We start from the raw sequence: 16486 nt of genomic DNA on the forward strand, positions 1-16486 counted from the left end.
CCTGACTGAATTCCCAAAGGTACTTTAATTTTTGAGGAAGCTATGAGTGTGTGAAAAGAGATGTTTGTTGGGTTATGTAGTTTTGCTCTTTCCTCCTTTTCCTGGGAAATCCAGGTAAATATTAGCTCTGAAAGACCCATTGTGCAAATGCTGAGCCACTTCATCATGGTAGACTCCTGCAGAAATGTGTCTTTATGCTGAAGATATATTTCCTTTCAGGGAAAATTTTCAGAAGTGCTTAGAGGGCTGTAGGAATACAACTGCCATTAAATGTCCTGGAGATTTGCTTTCACCTCAGGTAGGCTGGGTTCTCTCTTTTCCAGCCCTGTCATTGTCCTCCTCATCCCCAGTGCTTCCCACTCACCTTAAACCTCTGTAAAGCATCTGGGCAGAGGTCTGACTCAGGCTGGAGCCTGTAGGGCACTTGCAAGGAAAAGGGACACATCCAGTGTCAGAGCACTGGGCACAATGCAGGGATGAAGTGATGCTCAAGTGGATATTATCATGGGAAAGAGTCCAGAGCTGTCCTGGTCCCACACTGACCCTGGAGCATGTGGGGTGGTCCTTTCTCCCAGACACACGGGAGACATTTCCACCATGAAAGTGGGAGGAGAAGCCACAGACCAGGTCTGCCACCTCGCTGGGAATTTGACCGAGTATGAGGGTGAAAAGCTGTTATCTCCCAGGACACTGGGGCTCCAGTACCCCACTGCTGACTCAAACAGAGACATCTGGACCTTGGAGATGTGACCTGTGCTCCAGCATTGGGGCCATCACATGCTGGGCTCAGATGCTCACCCTGTGGAGCGCCCAAGGATTGGTCTTGCCCTCTGTGTGATGGGATGTGCTGGTTCTACCCAAAGGGACTGATGGTTGTGGAGCATTCCTCTCCCCTGGACTGAGAGCTGGGCTCAGGCAGCATAGGGAACAATCACTTCTGATCTGCTGAAGCTCCAGCTGTGTCCTGCCACAGGAAAATCATCTCAGAGCAGAACAGGAAGGTGCTGTGGGCTTTTGCCATCTGCTGCCATCACTACACGGGGTGCTCAGTGACAGAGTGACCCCAAAGTCAGGTACTTCTCTGGGGAAACCCGATGCATTTGTGGCATGCGTGAGGCAGCAGCCGATCCCCCTCGCAGCCCGGGTGGGAGGCTGAGGTCCCGGAGCCCCCCTTTCCCTTCAGGAGTGCTTTTGACAGACAGACCTCCCTCCTCCCTTCCTGCTCCGCACGCAGTCATCCTCCACTCAAGGCAAACCTTTCCTTCAGCCTCGCTCCTCGCGTCCCCAGCTCCCCCGGCAGCAGGTGGGTGCCCATCCCTCCGTGCTGGCCATCGTCTCCCCGCTCCCCCTTCGCCCTCCCCAGCGCCGAAGAGAGCGAGACGAAAAGTGTCGGAGCGGGGAGCGCATAGCAACAGGGTCTAGGATGAAGCAGGTTCGGCAGCAGCATCTCCGGAAGGTGAGAGCCGGGAGCGGGGATGCCCCAGGGACAGGAGCAGGGGACCAGGGGACCCCGGCAGGTGACAGCCAGGAGTGAGGGTACGCCAGGGCTGGGAGAGGGAGCAAGGAATAACCCCGGGATGGAAGAGGGGGAGTCACGCCCATCGCTCCGCATCCCATCCTCGGGAGCCGTGGTGGGTAGCCGACAGGGATTAGAGGGATATTAGGGAGTAATGTCCTTGTGCGGGGCCGAAGGGAGAACGTGGGCAGCGGGATGGGGCATTTCGTGCCCACCGCTCCTCCCGAGCGGGAGGTATCGCTGCCCCCCAGCCCTCCCCTGCCGGCAGGTGCTGCCGGCGGTGGGTGACTCATGTTGTGTCTGGCCGGCTGCCGTGGGTGGCACCGGGGGCAGACCTGGCTCCCCTCAGCCTGGCAGCCCGGGGACTCTGCTTCCAGCAGCCCCAGGACTGCCCGGGCTCGGGGTCCCTCCCGGGAATGAGCACAGGGGGCTGGACAGTGCCTTTCCCACCTGCAGCTCGGATTGCCTCCTCGTCCTCCTCCGTAGGATTTAAAGGGGGGTGGGTGATGTGGGGTCTGCTGGACGCTGAACTCTGGATTCAGGGCAGAGCGGGCAGAGCTGGCAGAGCTACAAACCCTTTTTGCATCCTGCTGGGAACACTTTTTAAACCCAATTGTCAGGTTTTCCCATCCTAGGCTCCCTCCCACTGCCGCTTTGCTCTTTCCAGTCTGAGTTCCCATTTCCCCTCACACTGGGGACTGAGTCCTTTCTCTGGGGACACGGTGGAGCAGGGTGGCAGAGATGGTGTCAGCCACAACTCCATCATGGGAATGTGCTACTGCTTCATGGGTCAGCCCCTCCTGGAGCATCCTGGGCAGTGACCCAGGGCTGGGAACCTTTTCAGCTACACCCAGTGCCAAACCATGCCCACTGAACACAGGGCAGGTTGACTCTGTTGAGATGAATGAAAACCCAGGAGATTTTCATCCCTGCCAGGAAATTCCTAAGATATTGGGAAAAGACATAAAAAAACCCAGCAGCGGCCTGACAGCCTATTTCTCTACTCTTGTTTGGAGGCATCTTTTGGCTCTTCTCTTCCTTCCTCTTTCCTACACATTGCTTTTCCATATGGCTTTGTGACTGCAAGATCCATTAAATGTGGTCTTTGCTCCTTCCAATGTCATTCTGATTTACTTGATGCTGGTGACCCTCTCAAGCATTTATTCAGGAATGCATTTAGTCCTGTGGTGATCAGTTGGGATGGAAAGCAAATGTCTCTGCTGTTATTTTCCCCATTTCCAGTGCTGCTCAGAGCCCTCTATCCTTCATTACCCTAAAATACTATTGCTGAGTTCCAGATGGAGGACCTGGTACTCACAGCCACCTTGGGACCACTGTGTCCAATGCTGGCATTGGGCTATCCTGGAGCTGGTGGTGGCTGATGAAGAGATATGCCCATCCCCACTGCAGCGCCCACTCAGGACCCTGATAGCCTCCTCTTCCTCTCGTTGTCATCCACTTCCCATTGGTGATCTGCAGTTTTAAACCTTCTTGCCAGACATATTTTAGACATATGGAAATACCTCTTGATTAGAGAAGACATTTCTCAGGCTGTAAGGATTTCAGGTTGGTTTTTACATAATAGTATTTCCAGAAGAGCTGAGTGGTTGTTTTCATGTGATTATTTTCTTTGGGGTTTATTAGGTAGAAAAAGACTAAATCCCACTGGAACCAGTGGTGGAAGCCACGGTTCCTGCTGCCCTGTCCATATCTGGCCAGGCTGCCGAGCAGCATCTTCCTGCCTGAGGCATTGACTTCCTCTGCCTCCCATAAACTGCCTCAAAACTTCCCCAGGGTTTTCAGATGAAAAACCACAAGCATTTCTGTCCGTGCATACTCCCTACACTTTGGACATTGCTGTAATGAGTTTTCCTCAGCCATCTCCAGCCTCCCTGTGTTGTCTTCACCATCGCTTGCTCCCTCTCATGGCATCGGCTGTGATCCCAGGCTGGGGTCACCCAGGATCAGCTCAGCCCTTTAAGGGGCTCTTCCTCGCCATAGCAGTGATTTGTTTACTTTGCTTTCTAAGTGATATTACATGTGAATTAATTTTTATGCCTTTTTAAGATTTTTTCTCTCAGAGATTAACAAGCAATTCAAACTAATCTGAAGTGACTCACACTTTAGAGACTCACTGTGCTCAGATCCGCAGGGGAGAAATCTGGTGCTGGGTGGCATTTCTCTTGCTCAAAGTCTGTGATCAATGCACAAAACACTGACAAAATAACCTCACAATGCAACTTAATTAGAGACAAAATAGGATGAAAACATACCTTTGATCTGACAGGACTTTTTCCACTCAGACACAGATGAGTTTTGGTTTAAGTAAATTGGTTTAGGGAAAATAATTACCACAGAGCCATTTCCTTACAGACCTGAGCTCTTATCTTGGCAGAGACTAAAGTGCTTTTTCTTCTCAGTGACCTTTGCTTTTCTGACTTCTTTGGGAGCATCTTTTGGTGAATAATGGAAAGTGATGCTGTGTTCAAAGAGGCCATGGTTGCCAAGGGAGCTGTTAGTCCCTGTCTGCTCATAACTGCGAGATGGGAGCCCAGCTTGAAGGATGGCAGCTGATGGTGGAAAGGACTAGAGCAATACTGTAGCACTGGAGCACTTCAGCTGCTGCTGAAAAAGAGAATTCCTGTTATGACAGAGACTGAAAGAGAGCATTAATCCTAAAAAAAACCCCTCTAGATTCAAGATTGTGTGTGAGATTTCCAGCAGTCAGAAGAAGGGAGGTGTGCTTCCCTCTGCGATTTGGGACAAAGATAGGCTGGAAGCCTTAAATATTGTGCTTTGTAATTCATTTCAAGTCAGGTAAATAGGCCAGTTTTTCTGTTATTTCTATGGAAAAGGCTGGGGTTTGGGAGAATTTTGAGCATTGCAGTAAGGGAGCTGCCTTTGTGTGTGTTTTCCAGCAGCATCCCTGATCTGTATCTCCTCACCTTGCCCAATAGGGACAAGTGCCATCATCCTTCTGACACTTGAGTGGTCTCTGCTTTCTGCTCTGGGATCCTAAATTTGAGCTCTAGAGCTCCAGATAAAGATATTAACAAGAAGGACAGTCATTATTGAGACGCAAGTCACACAAACTACATCCCATGGCCCTTGAAATGGTGACTGAGGTGGGGAACGGGCCATTTACAGTTTGGGAAAGGTCCCATTGGTTCCTTTCATTTCCTGTTGTTGCTTCTGTGTTGATTTCTGTGCTACATCTCATGGACAGGCACCCGCATGTAATGAGATCTTGCAGCTCTACCTGTGCCCTCCTGCAGGTGTTTAGGATTCAGACAGAGATGCAGGAAGTAGGCAACAGGATTTAATGATCTCCCAGCATCCCTGCTTGCTGGTTTTCTGTGATTCAAAGCTGGAAAACAAGAGCTTGCCAGCCAGTGTGATGGACTGGGAAACATTATTTTGTGGGGGGAAGACCCGAATGTGATGGCCCCTACCTGGAAGAGTTCTTTGTGAATACAGATTTTAGCTGCTGAAATCTTTGGGAGGGAGTTCAGAGCATCCTGTGCATCCCCTGCAAGCACAGACAGCTGTGGGTCACACACTGTGTGTGCTGGGCTAATTAGCAGGCATGGCCATGGCTTGGAGGTGTTGCTAAACCAGACTTGTGTTGAACAGCTGCAGGAGGATTGTCAGGTAGTGATGGTTTTACAGCAACTGTACTACATTTGGGTAATATTTTGACTTTTCAGCCTGTGTTTTTCCAACCTTTTCTTCTGGCCCTTGCCTTGTGATGGTGGCATCCAGCAGGGATGGGCTTTTCACAGAGGATTTTGGTGTAACAGTTTTGCTGGAGCTGTACATTTCAAGTTGGCTCTGGGAAGAGTTTGCCCTTGTTCTGTCCCTCGAGGTATTTGTGCACCCGGTGGGGATGGGGAGGAGTTTGCCTCTGTGTTTGGTGCCTTTGGGCTGCAAGCAGCATGTGTGCACTGCCAGCAGCTGGGGGTTTGGAGTGCACCCTGCACAGGGTGGGAGCTGGCAGCCCTCTCTTCAGCATCATGGCTCTGTGTCTCCATGGGAACCAGCAGCAGGAGCATCCTCCAGTCCAGTCCAGCAGGAGAGGAGAGGAGAGGAGAGGAGAGGAGAGGAGAGGAGAGGAGAGGAGAGGAGAGGAGAGGAGAGGAGAGGAGAGGAGAGGAGAGGAGAGGAGAGGAGAGGAGAGGAGAGGAGAGGAGAGGAGAGGAGAGGAGAGGAGAGGAGAATGTGGCTGCCACCTTCCCTGAGGCCATGAAAGGACGGCACTAAGCTCTGATCACCAGCCAGCTCTGGCCTCCTGGGGACTGAGGTCTGCTGCAGGATCTGAGCATCCAGTGAACACTGGTACAGGAGACCCACAACTCCTCTGGCTGATCCCTCCAGACCCAGGTCTCTCTCCCCCAACCACACCCCATAGATTTGTTCCCTATTATTATGATCAAGGACAGGTAGATGGCTGGTTTTTTTCTTCAGAGAGCCCAAGAAGAGAAAGTTCCCAAATGTGCTTTCCTTGCCTGGTCCTGGTACCTTGTCAGCAGGGACAACATAATCCTCCTGTGCCTCAATACAAACATGATAAACTCCCATGCCAGGGCACAGCGACACAGGGACAGGATCGTCATTCCACCCCGTTGTGCTGCCCGGTTTTTCTGTGAGTGTATCTGTGATAGGATCTCATCTGGCAGCTGCTGGCTCTGGGTATCAGCTCTGGAGTTAGTGGGGATGCTTTCCCTGCTCTCCTGAGGTCTGGAAGTGAATTCAGACTGAACACTTCACTGCAAACCTGATGTACACCCATGCAAACACAGAGGTGCCCTCCCGGTGACTCACCCCAATCCACATTGGTTGCAGGACTCGCACTTCCACTTGCAGAGCTCAGGCAGTGGGGAGGAAGGGAATGGGTTAATACCCTGTCTGTGCTGCATTGATTCAGAGCATATTAGGAATTCTGGAAGGAGGTCTCTCATCTCTCAGTAGGGACAACTGGGAGTATCACAAAATTCTCACAGTGCAGGCTTTTGGCAGTTGGAAAAGTGTGAAAAATGCACAGAGCAGTTAATGGCAGCCAGACAAGTGCCAGGCATGGCAGCACACACGGGGCTGGATGTCACGCTCCCTGGCATGCCACAGTGGTTCTCCTGCAGTCCTCATGCCCATATTCTGCAGGAGATCCAGAAAGTTTATTGTGGCCCTCTGAAAGGATGTTTGGGAAGCTGGGGTTGTGAGTTGGGTCCTGGTGAACCTTCCCAGAATGAACGGGGACAATCCTACCTTTCCTGGGGAGCTCTGGCCCTGCGGGCTCACAATTATCTCTTTTGTTTGCTCAGAGGCAGAGCAGGGCATTGGCTGAGGTGGGGAACAGAAGTCTGCTGGGACAGGGTGTTCCCAAGGGACAAGTGTCAATGCTGTTGCTTAGGGTCACAAATTCACTCACGAGTTCTTGGCACTTCTTCCCTCTCTCCCATTCTTCATTCTCTGTTTCTATTCCTTGCTCAACCCCTGTCTGCCCTCTCCCATACCCCAGTCCCTCACTCAGCCAGTGACACCAGATCTCCTGGTAAGCCCCAGCAGCCAGGATGGGGACCTGGGCTCCGAGTGCCCAGAAGACAGAGGGAACTGGACAGGGCGGCTGGATTTCCTCCTCTCCTGCATCGGATACTGCGTGGGCCTTGGAAACGTCTGGAGGTTTCCCTACAGGGCTTACACCAATGGAGGAGGTACTTGGGCATCCTTTGCAGTGGTCAGTCTCCCACCCACTGACCTGGGCTGGTAGAATATCCCTGAAGAAACATCCCTTCCCCTTCCTGGGGCTGGAAAGTAACCCTTGTTGCAGGGTGAAGCCTCCACATGCTTGTTTTGGGCTTTAACCACCTCTATTCATGTGTGGAAGGGATTTGCAAGCCCATCTCTGTATTCCTGGCCTTGGACAAACCCCTGGCGCCATGCTGAATCAAGCGCCCATTATTCTGGTGTCCAGTACCTTCTTGGTCTGGTGTCCTCCAGGACTCAGAAGGGTCAGCAAACACTTCCCAGCTTATCAAAAGAGGGAGTGAACCTCTTGCAGTGCAAGAGCCTGGGTGATAGTGCAAAATGTTGGTTCAATTCCTCCCAGAACAATAATAACTGGAGAATTTAATGGTATTTCTGAAAGATTCAAAGAGAAAAGAGAATTGGGAGCAGAGGGGAAGCACAGCACCAGGTGAATCACAGCCCCTTTCTCCTGCACTAACAGAGAGTTCTTGCTCCTCCCTGTCTTCCTGAGTTTGATGTAGATCCCTCAGAACCACACATATTGAATGAGCTTTATTCCCTGTCACAGTTGGGTTTTAGGTGTTCTGTATTACTTTCAGGATATTTTTTTATTCTTCTTGCAGGAGCTTTCTTGGTTCCTTACTTCATCATGCTGGCCATCTGTGGGATCCCCATCTTCTTCATGGAGCTGTCACTTGGCCAGTTCTCCAGCCTAGGGCCACTTGCGGTCTGGAAGATAAGCCCTCTCTTTAAAGGTGGGTGAGTGAAGTCCAGAGCCTCAGAGGGACCTCTGTAAGAGCTCTTTGATGAGGACATGCACTAGCAGCAGCATCCCATGATCCTCAAAGCTCTTGTGAGAATCAAAAGAACCTGGGGGAAGGTGTGGCAGGCTGGAATTTTGAGACAGCTATTTTAGTAGCTGCAGGATATGCATGAGATTGTTCCATCTTTAAGGGCTGTGGATGGCATGACCAGCTCCAGAAATGGCATGAAGATTATTAAACCATCTATTGTACAAAAGAGAGCATGAAAGCTAAGTAATACCTGTTAAAAACAAAGGCAAGAATAAAGCATTTTAAAAAAAAGTTCAAAAGAGATACTTTTATTCTCAACATTAAGCTGTTGTAAAGTCTTTTACATGAAGCAATAGATTATCAATACATAAAAGGCATATCCAGATGTTACAATGGCAGTAAGAAGCTCCCCCAGCAGGTGAACCTTAGACTTGCTTGATCATTTGGCTGCTGAGGTGCGGCATCTGACCCTGTTTTTTGGATGTGCTTTGCTCTGCTCCAGCTCACTCCTTCTTTACCCTCTCCTTCCTTCAGGCGTTGGCATGGGCACGATCCTCATCGTCTCCTTGGTGGCCATTTACTACAATATGATCATTGCTTACGTTCTCTTCTACCTCTTTGCATCCCTCACAAGCGACTTGCCATGGCAGCACTGTGGCAACTGGTGGAACACCGACCTGTGCCTGGACCACCACGTCATCAAGGCGGGGAACAGCACCCTCCCCATCAACATCAGCAACACTGTCAGCCCCAGCGAGGAGTACTGGAGGTAACGAGGTCAGCCCGACCCGGGTGTGGGGGGTGGTTGGTATCTAGTCAGGGAGAGGATGGGGATGGGATGAGGGGTGAAGGATCTGCAGGTCTCACAGCACAGATGCTGTAGGTCTCACTCGTCCTGGTGGTGTGGGAGCAGCGATGGGCTCGTGTGCTCACCTGTGGGTGACAACTCAGTTTGGCCACTGGGATGTGGGAGATGTCCATGTTCTAGCACTGTTTTGTTGATCTGGAGATATGCTGGACTAAAATGCATCCCACGTCTGGAATGGCTGGCAATTTGCTCTCGAGATGCCAGGCAACCCTTCTGGGCTCTTTAATATGTGGTGGAGAAATCACTCCAACTGTTCCTGTTTGCTTGGCAAGGAGCTACCAGTGCCTATGATTGTTGACAAGGTTATTTTGCAGCAGAGGCATTTCTAGGGTCGCTGCTCACTAGTAGCTCTCCTTCCTCCCTAGCCGGTATGTCCTGCACATCCAAGGAAGCTCGGGGATTGGGGATCCTGGGAGGATCCGCTGGAACTTGTGTCTGTGCCTGCTCCTTTCTTGGACTATTGTTTATCTGTGCATCCTTAAGGGAGTCAAATCCTCTGGCAAGGTAAGGGCTGGCTGGGCTCCCCTGGGGGGACCTGCACCGATGCTCACCACTGCGTGCCACTCTGAAACTCTGGGAAAGTGAGACCCACAAACAGTATCTGCTGGGTATAATATTTTGGGGATGCCTTGTATACCCAGACACCAGAAGGGTTGGCACACCAGCCCTGCTGCAGCCCAAGGACCTCAGGGTGATGTGTCCCACCCTAGAGACAGGGTATGGGGGCAGCACTCGTGCCATGCTCTCATTCCCAGCTCTCCTAGCTGGCTCTGCTCTCCCACAGGTTGTGTACTTCACTGCCACCTTCCCGTACCTCATCCTGGTGATGCTGCTCATTCGTGGTGTGACCCTGGAGGGGGCCTGGAAGGGGATCCAGTTTTACCTCACACCCCAGTTTGATCACTTGCTGTCTTCCAAGGTGAACAGGATGTTGTGCAATTTGTTCAAGACACAAAAATGAACCTTCTCCTGCCACCTCCTGAATGCAACAGAGGCAGTTCCCTTACTCAGGTGTCTTTTCTGGCCACACCCTAACTAAAGCTCTCTTGATTGCTCCAAGACCAAAAGTCTATGTCCCACACCTTGTCTGGGCCACTATTACCATGCGTCCCCACCCCACGCATGTGTTTATGGCTCTGCATGGTTGGGATGGTACCGAGACTCCCCTGAGTACCAGAACTGTGGGCAGGATCATCTCAGCCCCTGTGATGGGCTGATGGGTGCCCCTGGTGGATTTGTTGTTCTCAAGAAATCCCAGCATGTGGAGTGGGGACAGCAGGACTGGGGTCATCAAGAGACCACCCGGTTTTACAAGGCCATTCAATGCCACACTGGGCTGGCCCTAAAACGTTCTTATTAGCCTTCCATTAGCCAGCTTATCCATTATGAGTGGTGAGGGTTAACAAGGAAAGACAACTATCCCATAGGCTGTGCATGCTTGGATTGCTGGGGAAGATGTGCCAGGGCTTTGAGGAAGCAGATTTCTAATGCCATCTTCCTCATATGGAGGTTTCCAAACCCATGCTCTCCTCAGAACTGCTTCCTTCCCCCAGGTGTGGATCGAGGCAGCCCTGCAGATTTTCTACTCCCTTGGGGTGGGCTTTGGGGGCCTCCTCACCTTCGCCTCGTACAACACCTTCCATCAGAATATCTACAGGTGGGAGCCAGCTGCTGTATTGTAAAAATAATGGGTTGGGGGGAGTCGCGAAAACCTGAGCTGGTGGGTTCAAAGCCAACAGAAGCACGTGGTGCAGCACAGTCACCTTGCTCTGCTCCTTGCACTGAGGGAATACCTGGCAGTTTGTACAGGCTTTAGAGGAACAGAGGGATCTGTGGGAAAAAATTCTCCTAAGCACCAAAGCAGAGCACCCAGCTCAGAAGTTTTGGGCTGTAGGTGTTAAAAGCTGAGGATATTTGAGGCTGGAGTTGTGCATGTGTGCCCTGTCCCCAGCATCCAGTATAGTTCACTGAAAGAGATGGGTGTCGGATGTTTGGTCTGACCCCATCCACAGGGGACAGAAACCTTTGGAGGAACTCCACAGTATTATCCATTAAATATGGTCCTTTTGACCCTTGCCATGAGAGCACTTGCATGAGAGGCCCTGAAGGACAGTCACTGGGTCACCTTACTGTGGCACCTGGGGCTGGCAATGCCACCATGCACTGGTGTGGGGCAGGAAGGAGTGAACATGTTCAGAGCATCTTCTTCCTCCTCTGTAGGGACACCTTCATAGTGACCCTGGGCAATGCCATCACCAGCATCCTGGCAGGGTTTGCCATCTTCTCCGTTTTGGGATACATGTCCCAGGAGCTTGGGGTCCCTGTTAACCAGGTAGCAAAAGCAGGTGAGGCCAAACGAAGATGTTTTCCCCTTCCCCCTCTGCCTGGGTGTGCTGAGGAACATTCCTTCCAGAATGGAAGGCACCTGAGGATGTTAGCATGAGGGATAAAGGTGGATTCTCAGCTGGCCAGGGGGAGGAGAGGGTATAAATACGGAGTTCCTATGGTATAAACATGGAGTAACAAATTATGTCTAATGAAGCTCTGAGCAGGGAGCAGGCTGTTTTTCCACCCTCTGACACAGGACCCTTCCTGCCCATCTTGTCAGAGTCCTGGCAAGTCTCTGCCACAGTGCTGCTCTCCTCTCCTCTCCTCTCCTCTCCTCTCCTCTCCTCTCCTCTCCTCTCCTCTCCTCTCCTCTCCTCTCCTCTCCTCTCCTCTCCTCTCCTCTCCTCTCCTCTCCTCTCCTCTCCTCTCCTCTCCTCTCCTCTCCTCTCCTCTCCTCTCCTCTCCTCTCCTCTCCTCTCCTCTCCTCTCCTCTCCTCTCCTCTCCTCTCCTCTCCTCTCCTCTCCTCTCCTCTCCTCTCCTCTCCTCTCCTGTCCCCCCATGCCCAGCTCTGTCACCACCTTTTTACCCTGCTATCCTTTGCCTCCCCTAGGTCCTGGTCTGGCATTTGTGGTGTACCCCCAGGCCATGACAATGCTCCCCCTTTCTCCATTCTGGTCATTCCTGTTCTTCTTCATGCTGTTAACCTTGGGCCTGGACAGCCAGGTAAGGACAGAGCCCACAGAGACAGCCGTGGACTCCAGGCAGCCTGAGGACTCAGGGGCCCTCTCCTCCTGTGCATGCAGTTTGCATTTATGGAGACCATCGTTACTGCAGTGACAGATGAATTCCCCTACTACCTGCGGCCAAAGAAAGCTTCATTCTCAGCTGTCATCTGCATCGCCCTCTTCCTGATGGGGCTCATCCTCACAACAGAGGTATGGGTGTGAGGATGGATCCATTGTGGGGACCACCCAGGGACTCATTTTAGGGAGAACTTAGGTCAGCAGCCAAGTTTTCAGACATGTGATCAGATAACCAGGTGAAAGAAAGACAAGCCTGGGCTTCCAGAAGGTGTGAGGGCCAAGGGGAGTGACACAGTGTTATTCCCATCCCTACACCAGCCCCATAAGGAGACTGATGTCTCTTGATGCTGCTGACTGCTGTCCTCCCCAGGGTTCCCAAAAGTCATAGGACATGGGTGAAGGTTTACTGGGATGATGGTCCTGGAGATGCTGGCCTCTGTGCTTTGTCTCCACAGGGTGGGATGTACTGGCTGGTCCTACTGGATGACTACAGTGCTGGCTTTGGTCTCATGGTGGTGGTGATCACTACCTGCCTCGTGGTGACACGTGTGTATGGTAAGGGTGCCTATCCCACAGGGACACAGGGAAGCATGTGCTGTCTGTATGAAAAGAGGGATTTAGAGTGAGCAGTAGAGAAACCAACAGCCCCACAGTGGAGCATGAGACTCCACTCCCAATACTTGTTTCTTCTTGGCTATCACTTGATTCTCCTCTCCAAAGATACATGTGGTGCTGAGCCTGGTTCTTCAGACAGCACCAGCTGGGCCCCATGCCTGCATCTCCTAGATGGGAGGGGGGAGACTGCTGTAGAGGATACAAACCACTGCTTGTCATCAGTGTAGGGCAGCCTTGTACAGGCACAAGGCTCTGGGGGAGGGATCAAAGCTTCTCAGTCCCTCTCCCTCCTGCAGGCATGAAGAGGTTCTGCCAAGATATCCACATGATGCTGGGATTCAAACCTGGGCCCTACTTTAGAGCTTGCTGGATGGTCCTATCCCCGGCAACAATGATGGTAACTGCTCAGCTTCAGCTGCTGGATGGTGCTGGAAAACCGTGGTGGTGCCAGTACCCCTGGGTGACCCCCCAGTGTGATAAGTTACTCTGCTGGCATCTCCTGCCCCAGAGACCATCCTTCTCCCGGGAGGTGTCCTTCATCTGCAAGTCTTTTTTGAGCATGTGACCTCTGGAATGACCTCACCTTCCTCCCATCCCACAGGCTCTGCTGGTGTATAACATTGTCAAATACCAGCCTTCTGAGTATGGCAGCTACCGCTTCCCCACCTGGGCAGAGGTCTTGGGCATCCTCATGGGAGTCCTCTCCTGCCTGATGATTCCCATGGGCATGGTGGTGGCTGTGCTCCAAGAAGAAGGGACGCTGTGGGAGGTAGGAGGTAATGGGGCCTGACAATGCTGGGGAGCACCCCAGAAATATGCAGCAGTGAGCACAAGCCCCTGTCAAGTCAATATCCTCTGGAAATTTCTGTATCCTCTCTCCTGGAAGTGTGTGCCCCCATTCCTCCTTGCTGCCCATGGGGTGTTAGAGATGGCACATCCCAAAGCATTTCTAGCAGTGCTGCTTCCCATGATGCCAGGCAGGTACTGAGCAAAACTGCTGCCCAAAGGGCAGCCCAGTGTGCATTCCCACTCCAAAACAAACCTGCTGTGCCCTGTGAGGAAGCACATTGTCCTCAGTATGGGGTGGCCATGGGCACCTGGGACTTCGCACCCACTTGGCAAGAGTAATGACACAGCAAGGCAGGCAGCTGCCAGACTGTGCAGGCAGCCCAGATGGGATCCTGGCTTCTCCCAGGAGTAGGTTACAGAGCTCCTGGCTGCTCACAGCTTTCCCAGCCCTTCACTCCTTCACTGCTCTCACCAGGCTGTTAAAAGCAGAGGAGCAGAGCTTGATGCCCTCCCCAGGTAGTAATCACCTGCTTAACACAGCCATGGGCACTTTGGCATGGCCAGGAGACACCTTGGCCAAGGCTAATCCCTTGTCTGAGTGGCTCTAACCCCACAGCATAGGGCTGTAGCCCTACAATTGCCCTTGGCTCCTGCAAGCCTTCACCACCAGCACCCACAGCCCATGACACCTTCCCAGCCCACAGCAAGACACTTAGACAGAACCACCTTCCCAAAAGGTTTCAGGACGAGCTTTTGACCCCATCCCATCCTCACTGGGGATTCTTCCAGTCCCTGGAAGCCAGTAGGGTACTGGGTGAGCTGTGTGGTGGGGTGCTGTCTGGGGAGTGGAGGGTGGGAACACAGTGTGCCTGTGTTCCCTCTGCCTGTCCCCTCACAGCGAGTCCAGCAAGCCAGCCGGCCAGCCATGGACTGGGGCCCGTCCCTGGAGGAGAACCGCACCGGCATGTACGTGGTGAGCCTGGCTGGCAGCCAGTCCCCCAAACCTCTGATGGTCCACATGCGGAAATACGGGGGCATCACCAGCTACGAGAACACGGCCATCCAGGTGGACCGGGAGATGGAGGAGGAGGAGGACGAGGAGGAGTCCATGATCTGAGGGACCCTGTGTCCTATAGGCTGGGTGGGAGCTCACCTTCCATTTTGCACAGGTTGCACTGCAGCACTTCAGGACAGTTTGGGGGGTCCTTCAAGGAGTAGTCAGGTGCTGCTGACCCTGCCAAGTTCCTCATCACCACCCTGGCCCTGCCACCCTGATGTGTTTTTGTTCAGTGTGACAAACTGTGTGATGAGTCCATGTGTTTGTGTTGACAGTGTCTGGTTGAAATGTCAGGGCTGTCCCACTCCCACCTGTAGCCCCAGCCCTGCCATCCCCTGTCGGGGATGTCCAGGGTAGAGGGCCCTCCAGGCTGCGGGAGGTGGTGAGGTGGAGAAGGAGCTCGTGTGTGTTGATCTGCTCTCTCTTTGTCTGTATTTGACTCCAATAACCCATAAACACATGTGAGAGAATCTGTAACAGCCTCCATGCCCTGAGGACAGCAAGTGCCATGGAGGTATTCCAGCAAAACCAGCACAAATCAATGTCCTCCTAAAGCAATTTGACCTAATAAATGAGTAGTTAAAAACAAGTAGAAGAATAAAAGACTTTATAAACAAACCAGGCTGTAGATCACCCAAGGACCTTGGTGGGTCAGAGTGGCTTTTCCCTGTGGTTCCTGGCAGGGTTGGGGTGATTTGAAGGAAGGGAAGAGATGGTGTAACCTGTCCCTCATGTGTGCAGGAGGACAGGGAAAGGTTTCAGCTGGACCCAGTGTCCAAGGAGAATGTGTGTGTCTATTGCCAAGCGAGTTCCAAGGTGTGGCCCCAGCCCTGAGAGCTACTTTTCCCAGTGAAGAAGGGCAGGGTTTCAATGTTTGTGTGTGATTTTGGGGTAGATCCGCCCATGTCCCACCTCCTGCTGACACTCATGACCTTGTCTTGGTGACCTCCTGGATGGGGCTGTTTGGACCTGGTGCTGCCAGTCCCCATCATTCCAGTGTCATATGTGCCTTCTGCCATGTGCTATCAGTCCACCAGAAACAGTGCTATGTGGCACAGCCCCTGCCTGGGTGAATTTGGAGGTCTTCAGCATGGAAGAAAGGCACATCTAGATGAGCTTCCAAGGCTTTCCATGCATACCTAGAGGGTCACAGCTCCTCCAGGTTTTTTCCTGCCAATCTTTTTCCTGGTAAAACACAAAACCGTAGGACAAACAGAAAAATTAGGGTCTATGTCTGTATTGTCTGCACATTGTGGACATGCTCCTGGTGCACTGGGTCCAGCACTGTGGCCTGAGCCTCCAGGGTAAATTCTGTCAGGAGGCTGCAGTCTTCCTCCTTCCCTACAGTATAGGAGATTTAATGATTGCTTTTGCCTCTCCAAGAGGACTCCTACACCTTGTCCTCCTGCCTGCTCACCTCCTCTTGTCCAGGGATGCTGAGCTCATTTCTGGATGGCTGTGGCCTTCCTTTCTCCTGCAGGACCACTGATGGCTTTTCCCATCCTCCTCACCATGCCCCACCGTGGCTGCAGCCTGTGGGGGCAATGGGGGTCCCCCAGCTCCAGCTCCTCTGGGTGTGTGGGGCTCTGGCAGCACAACTGTGAAGCATCTTTGACTGCTGGCCCCGGGTTAATCATTAGAGTCTAGCCATAAAAGTGTGGCTGATGGAAAGTTCAGGCCATGGCGGCTGGGGAGCAGGGAGGGCCTGTCATAAACATTTATGGCCCCAATGAATCCCTCACTCTAACCTTGACACTATTTACTGAGCAGGAGGCCTCAGGAGGTCACGGTGTTGCCCAGCCATCACTGTAGGTGCTGGCCAGGGAGCCCAGCCTGGGCTGCAGGGGCACAGACAGGGGTCTGAATGGGGTGATGGATTCCACTGTTTCATGATGTCGCTGTTGGCCACAAAGTACCAGAAGAACCAGGAGAACCTGCCTTGCCACAGCATGGAGTTGAAACTGCTTTGATCA

At 52.4% G+C, this 16486-nt stretch overlaps 1 protein-coding gene across 1 annotated transcript; it reads left to right on the plus strand.

Moving 5' to 3' along the window:
• The first annotated feature begins 1423 nt into the window (after positions 1-1423).
• Positions 1424-14573, plus strand: SLC6A7 (solute carrier family 6 member 7). The gene is made up of 14 exons (XM_062501908.1): positions 1424-1456; positions 7044-7224; positions 7882-8013; positions 8587-8821; positions 9286-9424; positions 9705-9839; positions 10474-10577; positions 11141-11265; positions 11860-11972; positions 12053-12184; positions 12508-12607; positions 12964-13064; positions 13269-13436; positions 14355-14573. Exons 1-14 carry the CDS (start codon positions 1424-1426, stop codon positions 14571-14573), a joined length of 1917 nt encoding a protein of 638 aa, XP_062357892.1.
• The last annotated feature ends 1913 nt before the right edge of the window (positions 14574-16486 follow it).

This window comes from Cinclus cinclus, chromosome 14 (assembly GCF_963662255.1).
Source record: "Cinclus cinclus chromosome 14, bCinCin1.1, whole genome shotgun sequence".
In the NCBI taxonomy this organism is placed as follows: domain Eukaryota; kingdom Metazoa; phylum Chordata; class Aves; order Passeriformes; family Cinclidae; genus Cinclus; species Cinclus cinclus.

What these genes read in the sequence shown, in the direction of transcription:
- SLC6A7 (XM_062501908.1), top strand. Translation starts at nt 1,424, where the DNA reads ATGAAGCAGGTTCGGCAGCAGCATCTCCGGAAG. An exon ending in GGCTTACACCAATGGAGGAG is followed by an intron (nt 7,225 to 7,881) that starts GTACTTGGGCAT and finishes TTCTTCTTGCAG; the next exon opens with GAGCTTTCTTGGTTCCTTAC. An exon ending in TAACCAGGTAGCAAAAGCAG is followed by an intron (nt 11,266 to 11,859) that starts GTGAGGCCAAAC and finishes TGCCTCCCCTAG; the next exon opens with GTCCTGGTCTGGCATTTGTG.